General features: G+C 39.4%; 2 protein-coding genes across 5 annotated transcripts in view; both read left to right on the top strand.

The window, feature by feature from the left end:
• si:ch211-204d2.4 (uncharacterized protein LOC100003662 homolog) overlaps positions 1–10,725 on the top strand; it is a 14,727-nt gene extending 4,002 nt beyond the window's left edge. Inside the window, exons 4-12 of one of the 2 annotated variants that reach the window (XM_024275070.2) lie at positions 523–571; positions 681–778; positions 3,777–3,905; positions 4,001–4,090; positions 4,158–4,226; positions 4,316–4,386; positions 6,009–6,072; positions 8,594–8,671; positions 8,767–10,725. In XM_024275070.2, coding sequence (XP_024130838.1) covers positions 523–571; positions 681–778; positions 3,777–3,905; positions 4,001–4,090; positions 4,158–4,226; positions 4,316–4,386; positions 6,009–6,072; positions 8,594–8,671; positions 8,767–9,213 — 1,095 coding nt within the window. In that variant the 3' untranslated portion in view covers positions 9,214–10,725. The remainder of the gene's footprint in view (positions 1–522; positions 572–680; positions 779–3,776; positions 3,906–4,000; positions 4,091–4,157; positions 4,227–4,315; positions 4,387–6,008; positions 6,073–8,593; positions 8,672–8,766) is intronic. The other variant, XM_036213571.1, reaches the window with a different exon arrangement.
• Positions 10,726–14,633: 3,908 nt separating this feature from the next.
• On the top strand, positions 14,634–26,506 carry LOC112147997 (T-box transcription factor TBX5). 3 transcript variants are annotated; one of them, XM_024274744.2, is made up of 9 exons: positions 14,634–15,107; positions 15,628–15,768; positions 15,936–16,030; positions 16,294–16,413; positions 17,701–17,848; positions 18,607–18,759; positions 20,153–20,244; positions 21,016–21,269; positions 22,946–26,506. In XM_024274744.2, exons 2-9 carry the CDS (start codon positions 15,634–15,636, stop codon positions 23,530–23,532), a joined length of 1,584 nt encoding a protein of 527 aa, XP_024130512.1. In that variant the 5' UTR covers positions 14,634–15,107; positions 15,628–15,633; the 3' UTR covers positions 23,533–26,506. The 3 variants fall into 3 exon arrangements, with proteins under 3 accessions (XP_024130512.1, XP_024130513.2, XP_036069636.1); XM_024274745.2 differs by lacking the exon at positions 14,634–15,107 and having other exon boundaries at positions 15,566–15,768; positions 22,949–26,506; XM_036213743.1 differs by lacking the exon at positions 14,634–15,107 and having other exon boundaries at positions 15,566–15,768.
• Positions 26,507–26,744: the final 238 nt, after the last annotated feature.

Below are 26,744 nucleotides of genomic sequence, written 5' to 3'. Positions count from 1 at the left end.
TTTAAAAGCCGGGGTTTGTAAAAGCAATGACATGGGCAGGCCAAAGTCTCCCTCCTCCATTGGAATTTCATTGCATCCATAAATGGATCCGTTAAAGTCTTACATTTTCTCGTCTGAGCTCAAACCTGTACGGCTGGATATCTTCGATATTACCCGCTTACGCTAATGTTAGCTTAGGCTTATGAGATGCTATAAGCTAGCAGTAGAATGTGTAAACAAAGGGTTGATGGGAAATTAGTAGAGGCTAACTTCCGCGCCAACAGTCCCGCCCACAACCCAGAGGCAAATTTCTAATGAGCTCCTGCTGCTCTGCAGACAGTATGTCTTACAACTTACAGCTATTTGATTTTAACTAAAAACTACGAAATCATAACTAAAAGACCACTGGGAACGCTTTTACAATAGAAAAAAATATAGTTGGAGTGGAACTTTGAGTACTATTTATTTTGTCCAACTGTACAATATGATTTATTTAGACTGATGAGCAGCATGCTAAAGGTTAAAGGTCATCTCTCCTTCCAGGTGAGTGAAGTTACAGCAAAGCAAAAGCCAAAGACAGAGTTCTGCTTCGGTGAGTTTCCCCGCCGCCGGTCCAGCGGTGGACAGTTTCATTCATTCGGTTGATGCATTAGCTGATTTGATCTTTGTGGATTTGTGTGAACTTCTCTGTTTTTGTGCAGTCATTAACGCAGTTTCACGGCAGTACTTCCTCCAAGCCAATGATGTGACTGACATGAAGGACTGGGTGGCTGCTCTAAACAAAGCCAGTAAAATAACTGTGAGTGCAGCATGAGTCTTTGAGCGTTCTGCCCTTATTTGATGAATTACAGATGCTTGATAAACGCTGTTATCAATATGGAGGTCTGTTTTCACCTTTGCACTAGAAGCGATGTTTTTGAAACTGAAACGTATTCGGGTGTGTGAAGATGACCTCCATCGCCGCGGATACTGAAGAGCAAAATTGCGAATGCCACAAAAATGAGAGATAAGGTCCACTTGCGTCATTGTTCTAAATTAGCCTAACGTTCAGTTAGTCGCTTTGCATGATATTTGTGTGCTCAACTGTGGAGCTTTTGTGAGCAGCGACATCCAGATGTGAGCTGGCAGCAGGTGACAGAGAGGAGTGTTTGTCCTCTTCGCTTACCTGCTCACTCACACAGGAAACAGAGTTGCTCAATCTTTCTTTCACTTCCCCAATCGGTTGGATGGCTGCTCTGCTTCAGCGCCGCACTTTTCTGGCCTCAATGAAAAGTGACGTGAAGCAGAAAAGGACAAAATGTCTTCAAGCAAAGTGATTATTTTTGTCTCTTTTAATGGGGTTGCTGCCATCTTTGCGTTTTGGAGGAAGTGGTCAGGTTTCATACATAAAAAATTACTTTGCTACAAATAAATACCTGCATTAAAAAAAGGATGTGTTATCTAGATATAATTTTTTGCAGTGGAAGTTCTGGTTTGCTCCCTCTTTGTTGTGGGTTTGAGAAATCTTCAGCAAAAGTTTCAGCTCCCTCTCACAAATCATCAGCCGTTTTTGAATTAGGCAAAAATGCAGCCAAGGAAGGAAATACATCAACTAGGGCTGAACGAAATGAAGAAGACTCTCAATAATCAATATTACGCTGATGATTACTTGCAATATATGAACAAAATGCAAAACAGAAAACTGGTGCAATATTTTCATTTCATTGCAACAGTTTTTTTTAATTTAAAGTCAACATATCTCAATAAATACTTAAATTTTCAGCTCATTTAATGTGCCCATGTATTGGAATTTACTTGCGTAGTGTAGTAGATGATACTACTTGCGTAGTATCATCGTGATGATGATAAATTAGCAGTTTTTTTTGTGCACTCCTAACATCAGCTATGACCATAAAGAAGCAATTGTTACTCCTCGCTAATAAAACCATTTTGAAACAGTTTAGTGTATTAATGTTCTCCACATTAGAGGAAGGCACTCGAGTCTTGTTAAACTTTTTGGTGGATCTAACTTAGTGGGTTGAAGTCCCACTCCAATGAAGCATTCCTAGTTGTCTTTTTAATCATGATTATGTCATTTTTAGGCAAAAAAAAAAATAAAAGGATTTAGTTTTTACTAGAGTGGGTGTAGTTCACTAGAAATTCACCTGAGATGTGCCATGGAGCAACCCCGCCCCCCCTTTTCTTGTTTCTTGCCTGTTTACATGTCCCCCTGCTAGCTTACAGCGCCTCACACCCCCAACCTAACATTACAGCTCCAACATTGCTTATCATTAGCTGCGTGTACATGTGCAAAATGTTTTTACCCTGATCAAAGATGGGATTAGAATTGAATTGTCCACAAATGAGTCGGATTGGGTCAGAGTACTCCAAACGGCATGTTTACAAGACATATTTATTCTGATCAGGCTTTTAATCTGATTACTTGTGTCCATGGAAACGCAGCTATTGCTGTAAAAATTACGAGCAATTTTGGAGCTATCCAGCCATACAGTTTTAAGTCAGATAATTGCTCTGATGACGAAAACAAAGAGATACTTGGATCTGTTTGTCTTTATGTGGATGGAGTAAAGCAGGAAACTTGTGGCTCCGCCCACCATTCTTAGTCCAGACATTGTGTCCTTGAGCAAAACACCTCAAGAAACACTTGTAAGAAAACATTTTTGGATCAAAACTACTATAATTCTATGTAGTGTCATGGGAGAAAGCTTAGCTAACAGTGAAAAGATCTGGATCACAACAGCAAATCTGCATTATAGCGCCAGAAAAGTAAAAACAATCAAGTCTTGGAATGACTCCAGTCCAGACGGGATCCCAACTGAAATGTTGTGGTGGGTGCTCAATCTGCTTTGCATAAGTGAACGCACAAAAACCTCAAAAACTGAAGCAATATCGTAAGCAAAAAGGAAACCAAATACCTTAGCAACAATGTCGGAGACCACTATAAGTCATGCGTTACTACATCACTGTGCCAAGTTATTGCTCCTGACGGTGCATCTGCAAGCTGTAAAATCAAGGAGGAACTTGGTCATGCGCACATCTCTTTTTATCATACTTTGGGCAAATAAAAAAAGGCTAAATCACTAAAATGTTATAGGTTGTACTGGGACACACTGAAAGTAAAGGGCTTGTATTTAAAAAATGTAAAAAAAAATCATAAATACTGTAAGACGTTTTGCATGTGCACGCATGAGAAGGAACGTTGTGAGCATCAGCATGAGGTTATTTTTACTGCAGCTGTGTGAAACTAGCAAAATCTAAATAAAAACAGAGTCTAGATAGTAAATGTGAGATTACAGTAGCTCACACCCATCCTAAAAAACTAATTATTTTTTTTAGTAATTGTTTGGTCTTTAACTTAAAGAAGAAATTGTCTCTTTCTAATTTTGATTGGATATTTTATTAAGGTGCTGTTTATTTTTTCAAATAGCCTTCTTAATTGCATTTAGCCACAATTGCTGTTCACTTATTTTCTTATTTGTTTAATTGTTTTTTTCTAAATTATTTGTTAATTCTGCAATGATTTCTTGTTCATGAATGTTTTTTTATGTTTTATGTTTATGTGAATAACAGAACATCATGCTTTTATTGCAAATGTCTGGTTCATTGACGCTTTAAAAGCTTTATATCTCGTGATTTTTAGCAGTCTGCAAGTCTTTGTGAAGCCACATGCCAACTATGTTACAGATTTCACTTGATCTTCAATTTAGATTTTTTTCCAATCTAGCATTAAGCTCTTCCTTGTAATAAATAATCTCTTAAAGAAGTTTTTTTTAAACTATTACCCTGCTGGATGACAGGTTCCTAAGTCTGGCCCCCCACCAGTGAGACCTGATGTGACCCCTGAGATCAACGAGACTCACAGAGGGAAGAGGCAGGCCTATAAGACTGAGATCATCGGCGGTGTGGTGGTCCACACTCCCATTCAGGTGACTTAACAACATCAGCAGCAAATCTTAACGCAAAAGAACGTTTTTTTAAATTTTGTTAAACGAAGTCCTTTTTTTACTTGAAAACGTTTCAGAATGAGGCTGAAGAAACAAATGGGAAGGAGAGGAAGGGGAACAGGCCTGGTGTGCTGAGATGTGGTTACTGTGTTAAACAAGGAAATGTGGTGAGTGGTCAACCTCTCATAACTGAGTAACCGTTTGTCTGAATAAATAAACCAAGCGTGTTTGCAGAGGAAGAGCTGGAAGAGGCGATATTTCACGCTGGATGATAACGCAGTCTGTTACTACAAGTCTGAGAATGTAAGAAGGCAAAATGACAAAGTTTTTTTTTGGTTTGTTTTTGTGTCTCACTGATGCCGTTAATTGAACGTGGTGTTTGTGTGTCCCAGGACAAGGAGCCCCTCCGAGCCGTTCCGCTCAGAGAAATTCAAAAGGTCCACGAATGTCTGGTCAAATCAGGGTGAGTCGAACATGAATCACAGTCAGATTCTTGCCCAGTTTAGCTTCTTCTCCGTCTGGTTATCTGTCTGACATAAATAGAAATTGAATGCAGTTTTTAGAAGTAGAAAAATGCCAAACAAGTGTGAATATGAGCTGCTGCAGTGTGAGCATATGAAACTAAAATATCATCCAACAACCTTGGACTGTGTTTGCAGAGCTTCCCTCATGTTGATCAGGCATTTCACCACGTGACAATGAATGTGACTGAGCACAGCTGACAGGGATAGCATAAGGGGTTCATCTTTAAGATTTTTGTTAACAGAGATCCAAAATTTAATTTATTTTCTTTTGTTTTTATTTCTTTCTCCTCACAAAAACAAGTGTTTATTCAGATTGGAAACATTTTTGCGTAAAAATGCGTTTCTCTTGATAATCCGGAACAAATTTGCAGTCTGATTACATCCAACCGGACTCTGATTCAGACCCATTAACTGCTCCCTGACCCAACTTTTGAGGCAGTCTCGGTTTCGTTTTCAATTGGACTGAACTCTGGTTCGCTGAGTTTCCTCAGTCTGATTAGGCTCTGTGGTTGGAGTGGAACAACTGGACCAAAACGGCCACCGTAGTCAGCCATTATGGGATGTAAACAGACTAGACTCATTGTAATTTGGTTGGATTAATGCAGGCACATTAACACAACTTTTAATGTTATACACATTGTTTCTCACACTGTTTTCCCAGTTATCGGTATGTCTAAATCAGTTACCACTGTACCTTCTTAGCCGACGTCTCCTCAGTAACTGCCTTGCAGCATGTCTCCAATGGAGTATAAAGTGTTGTACCTGATATTGATACAGATTGGGCAGCAAAATATAAAATTTGAATAAGTGAACTATCCCGACAAGAATTGCACCTTCGTGGTTGTTTTCTCTCGTTTGCCTCGTAATTCTTGGCCAATGACCAAATAGCTCTTTAATCATGTGGTTTTGTTTGCAAGCTTTGGTTCAAAAAAGAAATGTCTGGTAGACTGAATACAGTCCAAACTCAAGCTTCAAGACTTTTTCAGTCTGAATACACCCTTAGTCTCCTATAAAATATGCTTTTCTCAAATGTCTTAACCCTAGAGCACTATCGCGCTATTGCAAAAGTATTTACATAATTTTCAATATGTTGCATTTTTCTGAGTGTCATGGGTCCCTGGGTAAAGTCTCACCTGTCCCAGGAATAGGTGTACCAAAGCCAAATCTTCACTATCACTATTATTTTTTTAGGATTTTTTTTTTTTAATTCCTAATTTTTCAGTAATTTTCATGCATGTTTTTAGGATCTTCCTATGTTTTATTTTCCTTTTTTTGTACATAAACCATAGTTGAAAATAAAAGAAAACTAATTTATCACATGCTGTCATATTTATTTGATTTATTTTTTGTGAGAAATACTTTTTATTAGGTATATTATATTGAGTAAAAATAACCCGGCAAACGTGATGCTGTAACTTTTTAAAGTGTTTTAGGATTAAAGAAAACAGTTTAAATGTAAATTAAAAAAATCCTTTATTTTTTATCCAATGTGTAGACATGACAGAACATAACCTTGAACCACATGAACATTTGGGTCATTTTTCACTTTTCTGTCTGTTAGGGACCTCCTGCTCAGAGACAATCTTTTTGAGATCATCACCAGCTCTAGAACCTTCTACATCCAGGTAAAATGTCTTGATTACAAATATAATTAAAAAAAACAACATATTTCTCATTATTTCAATGCAGAGCACTATTACAAGCTTGTTTTTCATGTTGTATGGGGATAAATGAAAATGTCTGTTGTATTTCCTGCAGCATCTGTCTTGATGTGTTGACATGCTGTCTTTGAATGCTCTGCTGCTGATGTGTGACCAGCGCTCCTTTTTTAGGACCCTACAGTTTGTTTTTGTGAAAGGAGCACAGCCATGTGTAACCATAACAACAACAATAAAATTCTTGCTCCTCCTGGGAGAGCAGCTGACTGAGAGCCCCGATCAGATGGGAAGTGCTTTGGAGAGAAAGAAGCAGGCTCAAAGCACCAGAGCTTTAATGTTTATCTTTGCAAAAAAAAAAAAGAAAAAAAGGAAGTGTGAGAAACATTTGGTAAACTCAAGTAAACATGGACATGTCAACTGAAGGTTTTGGTCTATTTCTAAACTATTATTTATACATAAAGAAAGGATCTCTCAAGTAATTAATTGGTCTTGATTTATAAAAAAACAAAACATTTTTTCTGATTTATATTATTTAACCCAGGAAGGGAAGGGGTAAAAGATTATTGCATTCTGCATGAACAAGCAAAATAAAATGATTAACGCTGAAAGCAATCATTGTTGAGCGTTACATAAGGGCTCATGATTGCTACAGAGCTCCATAAGCTGATGGTTGAATAATAAAAAGCTCAGAGTTAAACTGAATCAAATGCTGAATTTGTGGCAAAGATAAAAGAGTTTTGGCTTCTCTGTTACAAAACAGATAAATAAAACAAGTTGAAGTTGATAAAAATCATTTTTTGGGTTTATATCTCACAATCTTAATTGGGTACATATTGGACAGCCATGGTGCAGAGGTGGAGGGGTTGACCTCTGATCGGAAGGTCTTAGGTTCAGTTTCCTGAATGTCAAAAGCATCGTTTCCATTGAGCGGAATGGTCCGGTCCAGTTAGGAATGGACCAGGCAATTCAGGTGAGCATTATGGGGTAAAGCTAACAACAACAACAATAGAGGTCATCCAGCAGTGCATCTAAAGTCGGCCAATCAACAGGTTTCAACAGTAGCTCCGTCCTAACCAGTCCGTTTTATTTTTCTATGGACCAACAACCATCGGGGGCCCTAAAATGGTACGATTTGGTCCGGCTTAATGGGCCAACTTTATAATGGAAACACTCAAAGTAGTGGACTGGACAGTACCGGGCCGACTGTGGCGGACCACTCAGTGGTTATAGGTTGCCACTGTTTGGCAACGGAGTCGCCATCAGTGTGCGAATGTGTGTGTGTGTGTGGTTGTGACTTTAAACCACTGTAGGCCTTCTAAAAAGGTAGTAAAGTGCTATATAATTATATATCTTTTATTATAGTAAACTCTATGATGGGCGTTGTCTCACTATGAAGGCTGTGACTAACTCATCTTCCACCTTTGACTAAAAAAATAAAAAATGCTGTTTAATGATGATTTCAAATTCATGTTCATTCACTGTCGAGCTGACGGAACAGGAACATGATACAACATTAAGGATGAAAACACTGAATTAAAATGAAAAGTCAATTTTAAATGGTGTTTTTTTAATGCATTTATTCTCAATAAGGTGTATGAGCTTTGAAAATACAATTCATAATTTTTCTTTACGGAGGTTATGATTGTGGTGTCGCTCTTATTATTCAGATTTTATGATTAAAGCAAATGTTGTGCTGAGTCAGCATTAATGGTGGTGCAACAATGCACAAGCCCTGATTCTGAAGCCAAGACGAGTTAGTGAGACTTAGATTCATCCAGACTTCTACCTGTTGAAACCTTTTTGGGGTCACGGGGTTGCTGGAGCCTATAAAGTTACTGCACTAAAAGTTGTGAGAATCTTTTGAACCCTGTTTCCTTCTATACTGCTAATGTTTAGCTGCTATTGTTTATCCTATTGTTAGAATTCTCAGACTTTCATCTCTTTAACTTATTATGACATGAGTTATTTAAGTGGTTAAAATTAATTTTTTATGCTTTGGTCAACTTTCCTTTCTCACATCCTCCTAATCGGATTATGAGGGTCTGCTGGTGCTAATCTGGGCTCTATTTAGGTGAAGGCAGGATACCCTTTGGATTGGTTTTACTGTTTTAGCAAATATAAAATATTCAATTTAGCCATAAAAAAGGGTTTTGAATTTTTTTTTTAATCTTTAATTTACATACATCTTTATCTTGTTTAGGATATGAAAGACATTTTGTCTGGAAGGTTTATAACTAACAAAATGAAGATATAGGTACTTTTCTAGTAACTATTACTTGAATATTGATTTGGGTGCCTTTTTAAGGGGGGCCAGGGATTTTCAATTTGTGTTTTCAATGTTTGAAAAGGGAATCTTTTTTCAGAAAAACACCAAAATTGACCTAAAGGGTCAACCTAGATTGAAAGTATTCAAATATAGATATATATAAATAATTCCTGTTAAAAATAAATAAAAAGTACACTTTTTTTTGCTTTCCCTCTCCCACAGGCCGACTCCCCAGAGGAAATGCACGGCTGGATCAGGGATATTGACTCAAAGATCCAGGAGTTTAGAGGCCCGTCAAGAGTAAGTTTCACCTCAGGAACTTTTCAGCTCAAAGATAAAAAATGAAAGTTTTTTTGGACTAAATCTGATCATCTTTGGCACTGATTTTCTCATAGACGGTAAGCTCCCAGTTCAAACGATCCTCTTCGCTCTATCGGTGCCCCAACGCGTCCTCTGCATCTCGCCGCCAACCGAACGATGACCGGAGACCTCAGCTGGTCAAGTCCTGCTCCGTGGCCCCGGGCTGGCAGCCTTGGACTCCCGTCCCACCGGGCGAACCCTCCGTAATGGACACAGAGGAGGACGAGGTCTCGTTTAGCTCCTTGCCCACCCTGATTTCCCCCTCCTCCTCCTCTTCCTCCACCTCCTCCTCCTCCAACTCCCTCTCCGCCCCCAACCCCTGCCTCAGCACGTCTCCAGTCCCGTCCGGCAGCGGCTTGGGGATCCTCACTGCATCAGCGGACGCAGCCAGCGGACGCAGGCGGCACCGCTCGCAGCCACAGCCCCCCCGCAGCTTCCCCTTCAGCCTCGACGACGACACCATCCGCACCACAGACGTGTAGCTCCCAGAGCTCTGACCGAACTCCCACGTGGATCCAAGTATTGGTACTTGTTGGGTAAAAATGAATGTGACTTGTAACGATAGTATTCTCTGCTAATGAAGAGACACTGTGTCTGACTCATCACTGAGGTGGGATAGTGGAGCCCCCTGCTGGTGTTGAAACTGTGTCACAGATGAAGGACGCACCAACGAGGTGGGGAGGGCAGTGAGGGGGGGCACAGTGTTGTTCAGTGGACTGTGAAAAGGTAGACTGGAGTGTTTTAGTGCGAGCTCCACAGAAAACTTGAAAAATGTTTTTTGGCAAACTTTGAATTGACGGCACATGCTTTCAGCCTTTGCACTTGCCTCTCATTGGATTTGTGGGTCACCCCTGTTACAGAGTATTCTCAAAGAGTGTTTAAAGGCATTGGAATACTTTTATATGCATATTTCTTATTTTTGTACTCAAACTTCTCTTCACAAAAGTTCAATATTATGGACGCTTTCATTTCTACACTGCTCCTACAAGTGTTTTTTTTAAATTTTATTTTAATAAAGAAAAACCACACATTGTTGTCATAACCACAACAGTTTTGCTTTTAACTTTTTGAACTTTCAAATTGAAGATGAGTTGTTCTCCTGGGGTGGCAGCTTAGTACCTTCCTGCAGTGTTTCAATGGTACTTGTGCTGGTGTCAAATAGCAGCAGCAGCTGTGTGCGTTTGTTGGTTGAAAGCTTTATAAATGTGATTGTGTTATTGCACCTCAGAGTGGGACGATTTGCCACTACTTTTAGTAATTTAACTGTAATTCTGCACTTTGTATATTTACCCATGTTTTGTATTATTTCTTTAACGGTAGACGATGGGCTGATGCACACCCAAAGCGCATGCATTTTTTTGCTTGTATTTTAAAAAAAGAAAAAGTGCAGCAAAGTACCTTCAGATAATGCATATGAGCTCATTTTGAAGTAAAAAATAGAGAGGAGGCAATCTGGTTTCCTATCAGCGTCTGTCATTTCACCGTGGGTAGTGTGAATGTCACAGCCATTAGAAATAGCCATGTGCAGGAGTGTCAATGTTTCAAAAACTGCTTTATACACCTATTTTTTACGTTTTTAAAAGAGTAGTGGACTGTAAAATCTTAAAGGTTTTAAAAACAGTCTTGCTTTTTTAACAGTTGCCTCCTGACTATCTACATTCTCACCTCTGCAGCTTTTTTGTTTCTTTTTTTAACACTCTTTGCTATGAACTTTGAGTTACTGCTTCTTATTTTTGTTCCTGCTTTGTTTTGTTTTAAAGCCAAAAAACAGAGACCACTGAATGGAAAAATAAATAAATGACTTGCATAGAAAATCCCCACAATAACTTTTGCTGTCATATTTTTTTTTTTTAAACATGATGCAAACTGTACTATTGTTTTCAAATAAAGTAGAAGATCTGGTCTCATTCATGGTTTAAAAAAAGGTTGGAATATAAGCTTTGTGCATAAATAACAGTGACTGAGTTTAAATAAAAAGACCCATCTGTTCAAAATCTGTCTAAAGGATGGTGCTTTGCAAACTCTTAAGTTGTTACCTCATTTGAGACTGTTCCGACCTTTCCTTCTGTTTTTGTATTCATCTGCATCTCCATCTATTCTTTCTTTGTTTGACTTATTTATGGTATTTTTTTAATCAGAATGTGTTGTGTTTGTAGTGCTTAAACGGTACAAACTAAACCTAAGCAAATGTTTTTCAAAGCATTTAAACCCATAAAGACATGCACCCTTAACAAGAGTTTGGAAAGGTTAAGACCTAAAAACAGATTTGCCCTTTAAATATTGTCACCTAAAACGCATAAAGGCCGAAGCATTCACGTGCCAATCGGGTAACCACAGGCTGTGTCAAGTGAAGTCTTTGACACGTCCACCGTAAAAGTCTATTAACTAAAAAAACGCCTAAGACTGCGTTCTGACCTCCTTGCACTCTTTTCGCTCTTTCCTGGTGCAGCTGCGCAGCTGCAGGCTAACAAAAAAAAAGTCTCCAGTGAAGAGTTTTAAATGTTGGTACATTAAAGGAAAGGCCCTGGGAGCTGGTGAAATGTCAGCTGTTTGGACACTTTGTTAAGGATGGATCCATGCAAAAATCACGGACCAGAAGAGGAAACCAGGAATTGAAAGCATTACTGTAAGATCTGTTAAACCTTAGAATTTATGTATTTGTCTAAATTTTCTTATCACATCTTGTAGTTTTTCAGTTGTTGCACGTAAGATAAAAGCTAACGTGGTGACCCGGTTGCAGCCTTGGAGGCTTTATGGTTTTTGTGCCCTTGTGCACAAACATAAAGGTCATGCAACACTTTACTGTGTCGCCTGTGAGTGACAAGCAGCTCTGAGGGCAGACAGAAACACAACATAGCTCACCTAAATGTTAATGTTCCCACATGGATGACTCTGCCCTGCTCATCTCTGACTGTTTAGAAACATGGTTTCTCAGTACTTTGGAGATGCTTTGCACTCAAACATATATAAAATAAAGAATATAATGGAGCTTTTTTGTTTTTCAATGTTTGCAATTTGTCTCCAAGATTGGATTTGAATTATCTGTGACCTCATTTGCAGATGAAAGCCACTAGAGGGAGCTGTAACACTTCTTTGACTCTGTCATTCAGCAGAAATGTACTCATTAATCTATCAGGAAATCTGAAATGTTTCAACTTTTGCAGGTTTATTTCAGTTTTAAAGGACATATTGGTGTTTAATCCGATGATTTGCAAATATTTATTTTTGTTTTACAATTTAAAGTGTAAATCTTAAAGTTTATGTCACCTTAGGGAATTCAAACAGACTTATGAAGAGGGGTTTTCCACATATTCGTCGCTGTACTTCCAATTTGATTTGAAATATTTTGTTGAGGAACATTACTGTTGTTAAAGTCTTCATGCTGTGATGTGACATAAGGTTTTTGTTTGTGGAGCCACATGCACACGAGCTGGGATTGTGCAGCGATTCCGGCGTCGGAGCATTTATCCAGGCCCGTGCACAGAGCAGCATCTTGCTCACATATGGAATATGAAGCCACATGAACGTGGAGCATGCTCGCTTTCATCTGGAACCCCCTCCACCCCCTCACTCTTCTCTGTTCCCAAATCAGAGCACCTTATAAGTTGGGAACTGGGGGGGTTGGAATGTATTTTGCCCTGTGTGATGTGATTGTTTGCAGAGAAATGGGTTGACCTTGCCCTCTAATGCCAACACACACATGCACACACTCATGCACACACTCGCTCCAGCCAAACTGGAGGTGTTTGAGACGGACCTGCTGAGTGCAGGAGGTCTGGGACCCCTTCACCACTTCCTCCAGACAGAGAACAGAGGATCCAGTCAACTCCAGCCAGGATGGAACTATAATGACTCTTCCAGTCGCCACTGGCACCTCATTTCAGGTATGATTTCTTATTTTTACTCTGAAAAGATAATGAAATGAGAGATGAAAAGATTTCTTTAGTGTTTAGATGCAAATGAGTATTAATACACGACTGAAATCTCAAGGATCTTGTGGGACAAAACGTTTGAACAACAATACATTTTTAGATAACCAAATATGGTTAACTTCACCTCATGTACAAAGTAAATAAATTGCTCTGTTAAAACCTTTGAGTAATGTAATATATAAATAATAAATCATTTTAATTTGTAATTTATTTTTAAAATGTTTTTTTGTCTTTGACATTAAAATTACCACAAAAAATATTTTTCAAAATAAAGCTGCGTTTGAAAGCTTCCTTAGTGGACAATTTATTCAAAACCTTCCGCTTAAGCTGTATAATTATTTGGATTATTTACAGATAAATATCTTTAAAAAATAAATTTAATTTAAAACAAACTGTGTTAATATTAATAATTTAACAACAAATTTGTTATGCTTTTTGCTGAAAGTCACATGGCTTGTAAACATTTTATGTGGGGTACTTTAGGCCTAACTTTTTTCTTTCAGGAATATATGGAATTTCTGTACTTTGCTGCACAACTTATAATTTACAAACAAAAAAGAGGCTCGGTAGTTGTTGGGTTGCTTTAAAAATAATTCTTATAATTTACGTGGAATTTTGATCAAGCATTAACTTCAATTTAAGTTATGAAAGATATTGCAGCAGAAAAATGATGATGTAAGCAGAAAAAATGGTTTTAAAAGGTCAAATAAGTGTAAAAAATTGTAGCAAATGTATAAATAAATAAATAAATACAATTATTAGTTTTAATTTATTTTACTCATTCTATTTTTATCTATTTGAGAAAAGGTTATTGATCCGTCACAATTAACCATTCAAAAAAACTTCATGCGTAATTTCCAACTAAATCACTTAAATAGCCTACATGTAATTTTACTTAAAATATATATTATTTTTAATTTTCTGCAAATGCGCGTATATACTAATGTTTTATTTTGTGCTGTTATTATAGACAGAATCTAGACAATCTGCTGTCCCGTTTCAGTATCACTCACACGCGTGCACGTCGTATTCCTCCGGCTGCAGCGCATGAGGACAGACTGTGGATCGAGCTGCTGCCCAGCAAGTCTGACACAGAGGAATGGGACATTGACCAAAAGAAAAAAAATGTGACCACTAACAAAAATGTAATGTAATTAAAAAAATAAAAAATAAATTTGACACAAGCAGATCTCAAAACTTAAAATTTACAGGATAGCGATTGCATGCAAAGTTGCTTAAATATTAATTTATTTTATTTTTCATTTAATTATCAATGTAATTATCAATGTAATTGATTGAAACGACTATAATATAATATAATATAATATAATATAATATAATATAATATAATATTATATAATTATGTTGGATTCGATTAGAATAAAATGCGCCCTCTAAATGCGCAAACACCTTTTTTTTTTTTTTTTTATGGTAAACCATGAAAAGGTCTGGGTTTAGACGGCGTGCGCGCGGTGAGGGAAGTTACGTCGGTGGAAATGTGTGACGCAAGATGCAGCGGGTTGACCTCCCCGTGACCGCTTCAACTTTCAACTCTGGATGCCTCCGGTTATCATGATCTGCAGTAATCCAGTCAAAGGGATGCGCGCTCCCGTCTGTGGCGCTGCTACTTTCCAACTTCTCCTTTGATTGGGTGTTGTGCTGTCCTTGATTTGAGCAGCGTGGGGTTATCCTGGAAATGATAAAACGTTTTATTCCTTTAATACTCGGTTTCTGATAAAGAATGATGTTGGATTCGGCTCAAATGTATCCACATCGCTGTTTTACTTACTTTGAAGAATCCGTTAGAATAATTTCCCCCAATCAATGTGATAATATTTTGTTTTTCCGATAAAAATTCATTGAAGTGTCTGCCCTATGAAGGGTTAACGCATGCACACACAGGCTAGACAGAGCGCGCACCATGTTTTTAGGAAACAAACATACAATGAGTGTAAGATGCGTGCGTCGGTGCGTCATTGGCCAGTGTCACGGCCATCACTTGGACCGTGGATAACGATTCATCGTGCAGACCTATGGCAGCGCAGGAAGGACAGAAGGGGGAGGGCGGAATATATGAGGCGGACTTGACTCCATTTGTATTAAACGGTCGAAGAGAAAGGGCTCGAATCAGAGCTTCACAGATACTTGGATGAAGGTTCGCCATGAGGAATCAGAGCAGAGAGAAGGCGCATCCGCTCTAGCCGCGCGTGGAGCGCGAGCCGCGCGCTCTTCCGCGCAAAGAGACGGATGCAGAAAATCAGCTGAGGGATTAATCCAAACTCTGGACACTTTGTGGATTATTGTGACCAACGGTGGAAAAAATAAACAACGCGTTTTTCCAAATAGAGGCCACCCCCCACACAACACCCCGACGCAAAATAGGTGAGCAGCGTTGAGTGGAACCAGGATGAGCGTGTTTTCTGCAGGGAGCGCGGAGCTGTGAGGTAAAGGCCACGGACACCACACAAATACACCTATAGAAACTCGATTTAACTCACAAGCACGTGATAGAATTTAACATTTGAATCATCATCATCAGCAAAGAACTAAAAACAGTTTCTAAGTTCAGGCCTCTCATTAATCTCATTTTCAAGTGAAGCTTGTTGTGGTTATTGGATCTATTTGTCCACGGTGTGGCTCACGGTGAGCCACTGTAATCTAATGTCACGCGTCAGCCGCAATTAAAAGGATATTTGACGTCTCAGAATCAGAGAGCGCGCAGCCTTTCTTTTGCTAAAGGGCTTGACACCACCTCATACCTACAAATCCCGCAAACATAATTCTAATTTCTCAATAATAGTTGCAACTATTTACAGCAGATAATTTAACTTAACGAATTTGCTCTAAATTGCATTGAAACAAGCGACAGATTTCATAAAAGTTTATTAGTTTAAAGGGGAAGGAAATAGTTAATAAATAATGCATGTTTGTTTGTTTGTTTGTTTGTTTGCGTGGGCGCGTCAGTGGGACATGGCAAACGGAGGGGAGCAGTTCGGCCTGGCAGAGCACCCGGACCCGGGCTGCGTGGATTCTCCAGAAGAACCCAAACAGGAAAATCCCAGCCTCACTTTAAGCAATTCACCACAGACAGCCTCCAGCCAACAAGTAAACATATTTTTGTATTAATAATTGATAAATTAGTGTCTATTAATATGACATAAATTCTATTTTTTTACTAAAACTCATCGTTTTGATACATGTTGGTGAGCTATTTTTGCGTAAATTTTGGAGATTTTGCAGCGAATGTGAACGCTGTTTATATTCTGTTGCAGGGAATGGGATCAATCAAAGTTGTCCTTCATGACAGGGAACTCTGGACCAAGTTTGATGAAGTGGGGACTGAGATGATCATCACCAAGGCCGGAAGGTGAGCCACAAAAATGATCCGGGCTTTTATTCTAAATTGGCACCATTTACGCACAGACACTGTATCAAATATACGTTTTTAAATTTAAGAACACTATACAATTAAAAACACACACACACACACAAAGCCTTTTGGAGACGTTTTCTTTGTATTTTTTGTGAGAGCATCGCTGTTTTTTATGTAACATGCTTAATTATAAAGTCCGTTTTTTTCATGCGTAAAGGTCAGCTTTGAATGTGTTCCTCCTGAATGCTTTCCTGCAGGAGGATGTTCCCCAGTTACAAAGTCAAAGTCATAGGGCTCAACCCCAAAACCAAGTACATCCTTCTGATGGACATCGTGCCCGGGGATGACCATCGCTACAAATTTGCAGACAACAAATGGTTTGTACATCGCATCTCTTTTTGCGTAATCTAACCTTGGATTGCCCCTAAAGACTGCTGTGCCAGAGTATTTGACGAATAAATCTATAACCAGTTCTAGGATAAACATTATAGTATTCAACAAAAGGACAATATTAAAGATAAGCATCGCAACAATAGAGATAATGTATTTTTAATACTTAACTGGCCCTTGTTTGACAGGAACTTATTGCGCGTCCTGGGTGAACCGTGTTGGTTTATACCCCTCTCTCCAGCCCCGCCTTTGCGCTGCGTAAAGGTCGGGTCCTTCTCGCAGACCGGGATGGCCTAGTTCCCCGCGTTTCCCCCCGTGCGTCTGCCCGCCGGTTACATCAGACTATGACGGGTTCACGGGGCGGACAGACGGCACAGGCCGGATTAAAGTCTCTGATATCACTTGCGCTGAAGGGAAAATCCAAACGGACCACTGACTCCACAGATCACAATGTGATCCATCAATGCGCTTCTCAAAACACACATATAAGAGGAGCAGCTTTTGAACAAATGTGATGGAAGTCTATTAGAAGCCACTTACGCACAACAGGGAAAAAAGCTTCTTCAAATGCAGCTTGTTCATTTGAGTTGATGTTGGCAAAAGCATAATTCCAGTAGTTTGGGATAAGCGGATTCAACCTGGGCTGGATTATAAAATAAATAATGCGAATCGTATTTTGGGTGATTTTCTTTTAAGATCCATTTTAGATCCATCAGATAGCTTTTATGATGTGCCAGCACCAGAAAATCCAAACTGAAACCACGAGCTTTAATATAAAAAGTACTGCGCAACAAATTAATCAAACATTTTTTTCTGTATTTTTAAGATGTGCCATGGATCTCTTCATCTTCATCATTATTATTATTATTTATATGAAGACATGCTTATTTTGATGCGTCAAAACGGGTGCATTAGAGAAACTGCTGCTTAAGTTCATCCTTGGGTTGCATTTTTCTCAACCGAAAAGACGAATATGTTCATAAATCAAAGGGAGTTGATTATTTGTACGTTTTTCTTTCATGGTTTAGATCATTAAGTTACTTTAAAGTAACCAGATTTAATCCAAATCGTAAAATCTTTAAATATTTTTATTCTTGCTATTTATAATAAGTCGTGGTGAGATTTGGCATTCTGCCTGAACTCCTACACCCATTTCAGCGGTAAGGCCTGCAGCGGTCGGCGGCTTGCAGCTGTGGGCCTGCTCGGCCTCTCAGGCTGTGGCGCCTGCAGCGTCACCGTATATGCGGTTCCTAATCTCCCGCATGGTCACTTAGGTCCATCACGGGAAAGGCAGAGCCCGCCATGCCCGGCAGGCTGTACGTCCATCCGGACTCCCCGGCCACTGGAGCGCACTGGAGCCGCCAGCTTGTTTCCTTTCAGAAGCTCAAACTCACCAACAATCACCTGGATCCCTTTGGACACGTGAGTCTCACGGAGGATTTCCTCTTGTGAAATAAAAAAAAAAATATTACATTCGAGTTTCAATTTGACTCCAAAATGTAGCCTACACTTTGTCTATATTTTAAAACTTTTTTAATAAAAACAACAAATGGGGGGAAAATGTTCTTTGTGCACGCATGCGCACAGACGCACAGTGTTCATTTTGGCTTGTAAAATTAGAGATAATAATTTCAATGACTCTGAAGACCATTAGCTAATGCGCGTCACCAGCGGACACGTCACATCGATTTAACTGATCTCCTCTGATAAGCGAACGTGACCGCGCCCATGAGCGCGCGCTCACAGAAAGGCAAAAGGGAGATCTAAAAAAAACAAAACAACAAAAAACCGCTTCTATTCATAGTTCTGGTTCTGTTGGACTAGAAGCTCATTGAAAACGTCACACTAAATGTGAAAATTTAAACAAAAATAAAAAAGTTTATTTTTATTAGTCATAAATTGACCTCTGCACCTTTATATTGGTCGTAATAAACAATATTTCAGCTTCATTTATCATTTTACATTTGGACAGAATTTATTCCGGATTCATAGTCCAATTAATAAGGGTACATTAATACATAATATTTGAATAGGAGTTTTTGACCTAAATCAAATTAGTTAATGGAGGCCGAACCCCAAACATTCTGAAAACTCCAGCATGCTGAGCGGTGGTGGATCTTTTTACTTGGATGTTAATAAGTTCCAGCCTGGATGAAATTCTCTAATTCTCTTCCATGCAGATAATACTGAACTCCATGCACAAATACCAGCCTCGTCTCCATATCGTCAAGGCAGACGAAAACAATGGGTTTGGCTCAAAAAACACCGCCTTCTGCACCCACGTCTTCCCTGAGACGGCCTTTATAGCTGTGACATCCTATCAGAACCACAAGGTGAGTCAAACGAAACGAGAGGCACAGAAACTCACACATTTTATGACATAATACTAATATTAAAACTAATATTCTGCACCACTCATGAATTTTTTAAGATATTAGAAAGTTAAAATATATGAAAAAAGATTATTTCTTTTTAAAAAATGTCATAATTAGAGGTTATTGTGTCCTCATCCTTATTTTATTATTTGTACAAATGCAAACACGTCTCAGTCAGTGTGTGGGATCATGAGTGGGAGTGTGCCTGGTATTTGTGAATGTCATTCTCTAATGACCTGTTTCTTCCCCTTGATCTAGGATGATTTAGAGCAACAATTTTAGACTTTTTTAGGTTTTGAGATGCCGGTTAGATTAAATTTCACTAATTGCTTGACTTTGTTCACCTTTCACTTGCAAAAAACAAAGTTACTCATTTTTAAATCCACAATTTCTAGCTATAGTAAAATACGTTTGCTGTGATTATTTACTTTTTTTGTTCATTTGAATGTTTGACATACAAAAAATAGTTTCACAAACACATTAAAATCAAATTATTACTTTAATTTTAGGTGTAACCTCTACAACAACCTCTTGTTTACCAAAATAAAAGGCAATGGGAAAAAGTAAAAAAAAACAAACAATTCTTTTATTTGAAAAAAGTACACAATTGCAGTGATTGTGACAATTAATCTTTGATTTGTGTGTACAAATACATTTTAGCAATAAAAATCCATTTAAAAAAGTGAATTGTATTTTTTTTAATTAATACAAAACTACAGGAAATATTTGATATATTTTCAAGATGAGTACCAAGAAAAATTCTAGCTTAAATTTTCATTACAGAAATCCAATGTGTTTAAATTAAACAATTTGAATAAAGCCTGAAGAAATCCAAAACTATTAGTACTTGGATATACTCGTAGTATTTCTTTTGGTTCAGATTGGAGCTTTTCAGGCTGTGCGGTGTTGGCCACCACGAGTGTTTTTTCAGCTCTTTGAAAGTTTGTTTGGATGATCCTTTGCTGCAGAGTGAAGCTGGTCCTCGGCCACATGAAATCCCTCAAAACGTGAAGGTTTATCTCCATGACATCACAAAGAAAAGTTTGAATCTTTAACATCAAAGCTCAAAGCCTTGGACCTCTAAAAGCTTTGGCCTGAAACCCTTAAACCCGGCGACTGTTTAGGTAAACAGTTTATTCTGTGTAAGTGGGTGAGAACTCCGTCCTGCTCGGCTAGAAGCATCAGCGGCTGAGGAATGTGGAACATGCGGAGCTGCAGCGGGGCTGCTTTTAACATCTCTGACTGATCGTAAACTTATGATTCAGCCAATTAACAAATAAATGTGTCTTTTAATCCTCTAATATGGGTGTATGAAACTTCACTATCTGGCCTTTTTATGCTTTCTCATTAGATCACACAGTTGAAGATAGAGAACAATCCTTTTGCTAAAGGCTTCAGAGGCAGTGATGACAATGAGCTGCACCGCATGGCCAAGCTTCAAGGGTGAGTTCAGGCTTGTAAATGCATGTTTTAATTGTGTGTGTGTGCAAGAGCATTTATGGTATTCTATTTTTATTCCTCTACCTCGGCTCGCTTCGGCTTGTGGGGAAGGTTGTTATGATGGGGTACATATGGTCAAAGACATGAAGGTTTGCTCGAGTGGTCTAAACAGATCTGAGGCTTTGCCACCCGAAGGTTGATCTCAAACTGAATGCCCAAAATCTTCACAACAATGCAAGTCCTTGTCTATTTGCATGGTTTAAGCTTTTTAGGTGGTGCTGTTTAATAGAGGAGGAAGTAAAAAAGAGAGGAGGGGGAGAGGATGACTTTAAACTTAGCCTCCTCTTTTTTTGTTGCTGAGGAGAGGAGAGAAGAAGAGAGTGTATCTGAAGTGACACACGGATGGATGTTTATTTTTAGAGTGGTGAATTATCTTACAACAGCTCTGGTTGTGTGCGTGCATGCATGCGTGTATATCTCTGCAGGAGTCAGGGAGATGTGGCCCGCTGTCTCTTACATACCACAAAGTTCACCAAGAGGGCAGCGAGTGCAGACAGAAATCAGAGCTGAAAGGATGGAGAGGATCTAAGTAGACATGAAGGAAAAAAGGGAAAACAGCAAGAACACAAGTATTTCAGCTGAGCACAATTCAGTAATGGTCGCAAATAAACACTGTAGCAGTGTGACAAAGACAGTCACGTACCAATTATTGGGTCAAATGCAAACTGTTGCTTCTGGTGCAATGCCTAAATGCGCCTTCTGGTTCTGATGCAGAAAGGATTACCCTGTGGTTCCTCGCAGCACTGTCCGTCAGAGATCCTGCTCCACAGGGATCCTCTCAAGTGGGGAGAGTCAGGCTCTGCGGGGCTCCCCGGAGACTGCTGGGTCCCCCTACAGCTGTGAGAACAGCTTGAACAGTACCAGTCCTCAGGAGCTGCTGGGCGCTCCACCCACACACTACACCCTGCCTCATCCACACCTGCAGCCCGGCCAGCAGCCACAAGCTTACAACTGCAGCAAGAGGAAAGGTGGGAGCATGACATTTGTGCAAGACTTTTTTTAATTTTATTTAACCTTTATTTTACCAGGAAATCCCAATGAGATTAGATCTCTTTTTTCAAGGAAGACCTGGGCCAAAAGGCATCAACACAAGAAAATAAAATACAGATAAAACAATTATAATAGAAAGGAAATACACTTAGAATGAACGATACATATTTCTTTGAGTCAAATCAGACAGGATTAGATGTTCAATCATTTCAGTATGAAGAAAATAATACATTTCAGGAGGTTCAGTCATGCAAGGTTATAACGTTTATTCACAAAAATATTTAAATAACACAAAGAAAGAAAATATTAAGATATTTATTTTTTTTCTCCCAATCTAGGCAATTTTTTACTTTGAGTTTGCAAATCTAATTAACAGTAGATCTACGTAGGCAGTGGTTTAATAACTTCATGCATTATTTATTTGCATGTGCATCCATTTGTGAAAGGGTGATTCTACCAAGACATGTTAGATGCCATTTCTGCAATATGCTTGGCGAGAGCATAATGTATGTTGTCACAAATAATTTTAAAGAAAGAATGGAAAAGACCCAATGGAATAGATATATTGATCAAAAATAGTTTGTTCAAAATTTGACTTGTTTTATTCAGGATTTTCACAAGCTTTGCTTAAAAACACCATAAATCTGGAATTGTTTTATTAGAGAAATATGTCATATTTATCCACTCAAATTATTGTTTTCTAGACAATATTAGTGATATATTGGGGGTTTTTCCTTCATGTTTTCAATTTTACAGTTTTTTTGGTTACTTTGGTTTGTCTCACTCTCCACCCTCCATCATTTTATTGCTTCACCGCACCACTGTGGTGCAGCAATCATGAGCCAGAACACTGTTGGTTTAACTGGTCTTATAAAATGTTTTCATTTTGACTCTAAATTGCAGTGGGTGTAAACAAAGGTACTCTATTTCTACAAGAGGGATTCAGTTATGGAACGGATGTAGTGAAGATATAAAAAATTCTCACTCAAAGTAACAAATTTGAAGCTAGAATACAAGATTATTTAATTAATAGATATGGCCATAGGGCTCAATAAATCAATGACACTTAATGTTTTTAAGTATTCCTCTTTGGGAACTTTTGATCATAGATCACTGTGTACAGGGTGTTTTTTGTGGGTTTGGTGATAGTGCTCTTAAATTCTGAGTTGGATTGAGTTGTTAAAGTTCACAAAGCTAGATCAGGATCAGATAGGCAGAGGTCAATCATAAGCATGGGATCATCCAAGAAAAGACTAGAGTGGTTAGGGTGCAGGCAAAGGTCAGGGCAAGCAGCAAGCAGTCAGAGATGAAGCAGGGTCAGAAAACAGGAGATCATGTCCTGAATGAACCACTCAGTAATGCAGGCTGGTTAGCACAAACAATACTTCGCACTGAGTGTGTGCTCTGTGCAGTCTTTAAGTGTCCTCTAGGTAATTGGCAATGAGAGTCAGCTGAGCATCATCTGGGGAGTGTGAGCTGGGGTTGCTGGGAGATGTAGTGTCTTCAGTACTCTGGAGATGGCTCCCACCGGTAACCAAAGGGGAAGACAGAGCTCCTGATAAAATTCTCCAAACAATTGTATTTTTCTGTGTTTTTTTTAAACTTATAACTCTCAGTTCCCTTGAGTTTAACGCAGTATTTTCTGTCTCTGCAGCAGAAGAGAACTGCTCATCAAGAAACCTCCAACACGCATACAAGAAAACCTTTAATTCTGGCTCACCAAGTGGGAATGAATCTTACTGTCACCCTTCCTCCTATCCTCCTCCTCCTCCTCCATCTGGCATATCCAGTAGTCCTGCCCTGTGTCTCACAGACTCTCCGTACAGCTCAGATATGGGACAGCGCCAGGCATGCATGTTTGCGAGTCCACAGCCCAGAATAGACGAACTTAACTGTGCGTCCTGGTCCTACTCCTGCCCACTCACCACCGCCATGACCCCCATGGAGCCCTACCCACCTTACACCCCTCATCCTTCCTACAGCTCCAGCCCTCAGGGCTCTCGACTCAGTGCCACGACCCATCAAAGCTCTCCACCACTAGGGGAGCATATGGGCCACGACCCTTACCAAAGCTCTGGACCTTCCCCTCAGAGCTCCCAGAACATTTACAACAGGCAGCTTAGCTCTTCTCTCAGAGAATATCCTCGCTACACGGCCAACCTCTCACCGCCTCTGTATCACACCCTGGAGACCCACACACACATCAGGTGTGGAGTCCCAGAATGGAGTGCAGCCTCCTAACCCGATCACAGGACAAACTTTACCTCAATCGAAATCCTCTCTCCTCTTTTCCTGCTCCTCTGGCTGATGCTGCACTCTGGATGGAGGAAGTGCTGTAAAACTTTTGTAAAGTTCTTGTGAAAAGTGTGACCCTGTGCCGTGTGAAGAGGTTTCATCTGTTTATAATGTTTCTCTGCTCCTGCAAGAGCACTGGATCATTGAAGACTGGACCCAGAAAGAATGGATGCTCCTAATGGTCAGTAAATAATTGCTGCTTAAAGACCCACTCCAATGAAAAACGTATTTTTAACATGTTCTTGTGACATTCTTCCACACATATTAAGAAAATTAAGCTTATAATTACATTTCTGAGTATTTCTTTGTTGTAAATCAGAAGCAGACAAAAAAAAATGCACTTTGAAAAAGTTTGTTTCAGTCATGTAGGTGCTACGGTTAGTGGGTTACAAGCTCCCTGCTTTGCTCCATTCCGATGCATCCACTTGTAGACGACTACATCAATGTACGTCTTAGTTTTCCTTGTCCGGGCTGGCATTTGGCTCAAAACTGTACAGCTAGATAGCTCCTGTATTCCTCGCCATTTTTGTTGCACCGTCAATGTTATGATCAGGGGCAGACTTACTATTAGGCAAAGGTAGGCGAATGCCTAGGGCCACCAATGCTGTGGGAAACCCAATCTGAACACATAAAAAAATTCTTGAATATTTTCCACACCCCTTATTATCTAACTTTGTCATAAAAAAACCCAAATTACTGAAATGATTGCGCATGTGAAATTTTTTTTTCCTCCCCCGTCCCTGTATAGAAATGAACTATACCATCAACAGTAAGTTATACATTTCTTTAGGATTTAAATGTGATTTTACCCATTAAATTCACATGGAAACATTTGAAATCGTGACATTGACGATGTTTAAAAATGGACCAGTAAATAACTTATGCAATGGACTTATTTTTTAAACAAATTATTAGTACAAACGCTGCAAAGGACCCAATGTTATTGTTTGCCTAGGGCCCCCAAACTGCTAAGTCTGCCACTGGTTATGTTGAGAGGCTGTAAGCAGATAGATGATAGGAAATGGGGGCAGGTTTGTGGTTCTATCCACAACTCAGAGGCAAATTTCAAATGAACTAATGCTGCTCTGCAGGAAACTTTATAGTTTTTTTTTTCTTATTTTGGCTACAACTGGCATAATCATATTTGAAAAAAAAAACAAACTCTTGGAATACTTTAATGATACATCAAAAGGTGATTGGAGTGGGTCTTCAAAGTATCACTAACATTAGTATTGTATTTTATCCTCTTTGCAAAACTCTGTGACTTGTGTCATTCAAATGTTTGCACTTTGAGTCCTTTTTAGGCCCTACCATGAACCGCTGTTTTCCTGTCCATCTTCCTCGATTTATGCGTTATGAAGGATGTAAATTGTGACCACTGTCAGACAGTCAGTAACATTTACCGACCAAAATAATCTCAGCTCTCACAACAGAGCCCAAGGGAGACATGTTTCTCATTATTGGAGCAAAGCACAGCTCCCTGCTCAGTCTCAGTGCAGGAGAAACAACGTGTGTGTGTGTCTGTGTGCCCGTGTAAATGCAAAACCGATGTCAAGTCAGCTCAGTGATGCTATGAGTTAATTTCCACCGAAACAGGCAGTGGTAGCTGCAGGCGGGGCACCACTGAGATAAACAGTTTGTTTAAACCGCGCTACAGGCTCAAGGACCTGTAAACACTGTTCGCATTGCATTCTGGGTAAGTGCACAATCCAGAGTCACACAGCTGTTACGACTGTCCTCTCAGTCACCCCCATCCGACCAATCAGCTTCCTCTGTCCTCTGACAGGTGGCCAATGAGCATGCAGCTCTCCGACATGACGGACTGCGCAGTGTTTGTGAATTGGCCCATTTTTTGTTTGTTTGTGAATTATTCATGAGTCTGGTGTTAAAAAGAGTTTAGCCAATGCGTTTTTCCATGTTGTCGGTTTTGTAAACATGACTCAAGCTGAGAGTTCATTTCATGAAATCGTTCTTATGTTTCTCCTTAAATGCTCCAGCGACTTGCCATATGAGAGAAAAGGTCATCATTCCTTTATTTAAATTAGATTTTTGTGTGTGTGGATGTTTGTGCCTCTGCAAATCAAGGGTGGTTTTATTGTTTTTTTTTAGAATTATTTCTGTTACCAGTATTTATCACTGTACAATTGTAAATACTAGTTTGTTGTTAAGACGGTTGTTTCGCTGTGAGAGTTTGTCTCCAGTTTTATCCTCCATCCCAAAGTGGTGATGAAAATTGTAATAAAAAAAATCCCTACTTTTCTGTTAAATAAAAATTTATTAACAGAGTCGGAATAAATTTTTTTCAAGAGAATGTCAATTGATTGTTGCGTGGTTCTTCTCTGACAAACCATTAACATTCCCGGGGGGTTATTTAAAGTATCTGTAGAAGGTCTGGTGTGGAAGGTCTTTTAAGTGGAGTCCACTTTATCAAGTTGAATGCATGTACAAATATGAGGGACCTGATAACGAGTGAAGTCTCGTTCAGCAGGTCGTACTGACGCTTTCTAAGCTTAAGTGTCGGAGCCCAACTGTTCCAACTCCTTGGTCATCAGTGAAAGCTCCAGAGCGGTTTGTGTGCTCTCCACATACCTTGTCCGCCTCCTCTTATCTCTGACAGGTTGTTTGGCATCCTAAGTCTCCACCAGCTGGACCGCTTCAATGACAACCTGCTGCCCAGCGAGGGGAGGGGTTTTTAGGGATAGTGGACAAATGACTCTTCTCCAGAGCACCCTCATGCATACTTCACAACTTCAACATTTATTTTTTAAAATTAAACCTGTGCATAAAAGTGTGTTTTTTTCTCTTTTGACTTTTCACCTTAAATATTTGCATTCCATCACACAGCTTTAGATGGTCTACCTTTTTCTTTCTTCCTTTCTGTCTGTCTCTCATGCACCATTAGGTCAGAGGTTAAGCAGGCAGCTCTTCAAAGGCTCTGGTCCCCCTTAACCCTTTGTCTCCGGCAGATTTCGTCAAGAAAGAGGAGGGGAGTGAATGAGGGGGAAACATCAGGGGCCTCCAGCTCATAAAGGGAGACTGCGCCCCTTATAAACATGCTTATACAGTGACAGAACTTTCTGACTGACTTTCCATGAAGCGGAACACATGGAGATCTCAGTTTTGTTCATGCACTTGCATGCGAGAACCTCTGATTCGTC

The sequence above is a fragment of the Oryzias melastigma genome, linkage group LG9 (assembly GCF_002922805.2).
Source record: "Oryzias melastigma strain HK-1 linkage group LG9, ASM292280v2, whole genome shotgun sequence".
NCBI classification, from domain to species: Eukaryota; Metazoa; Chordata; class Actinopteri; order Beloniformes; family Adrianichthyidae; genus Oryzias; species Oryzias melastigma.
Note: the sequence above shows the minus strand (reverse complement) of the source record. Positions and strands in the feature narration are given on the sequence as shown.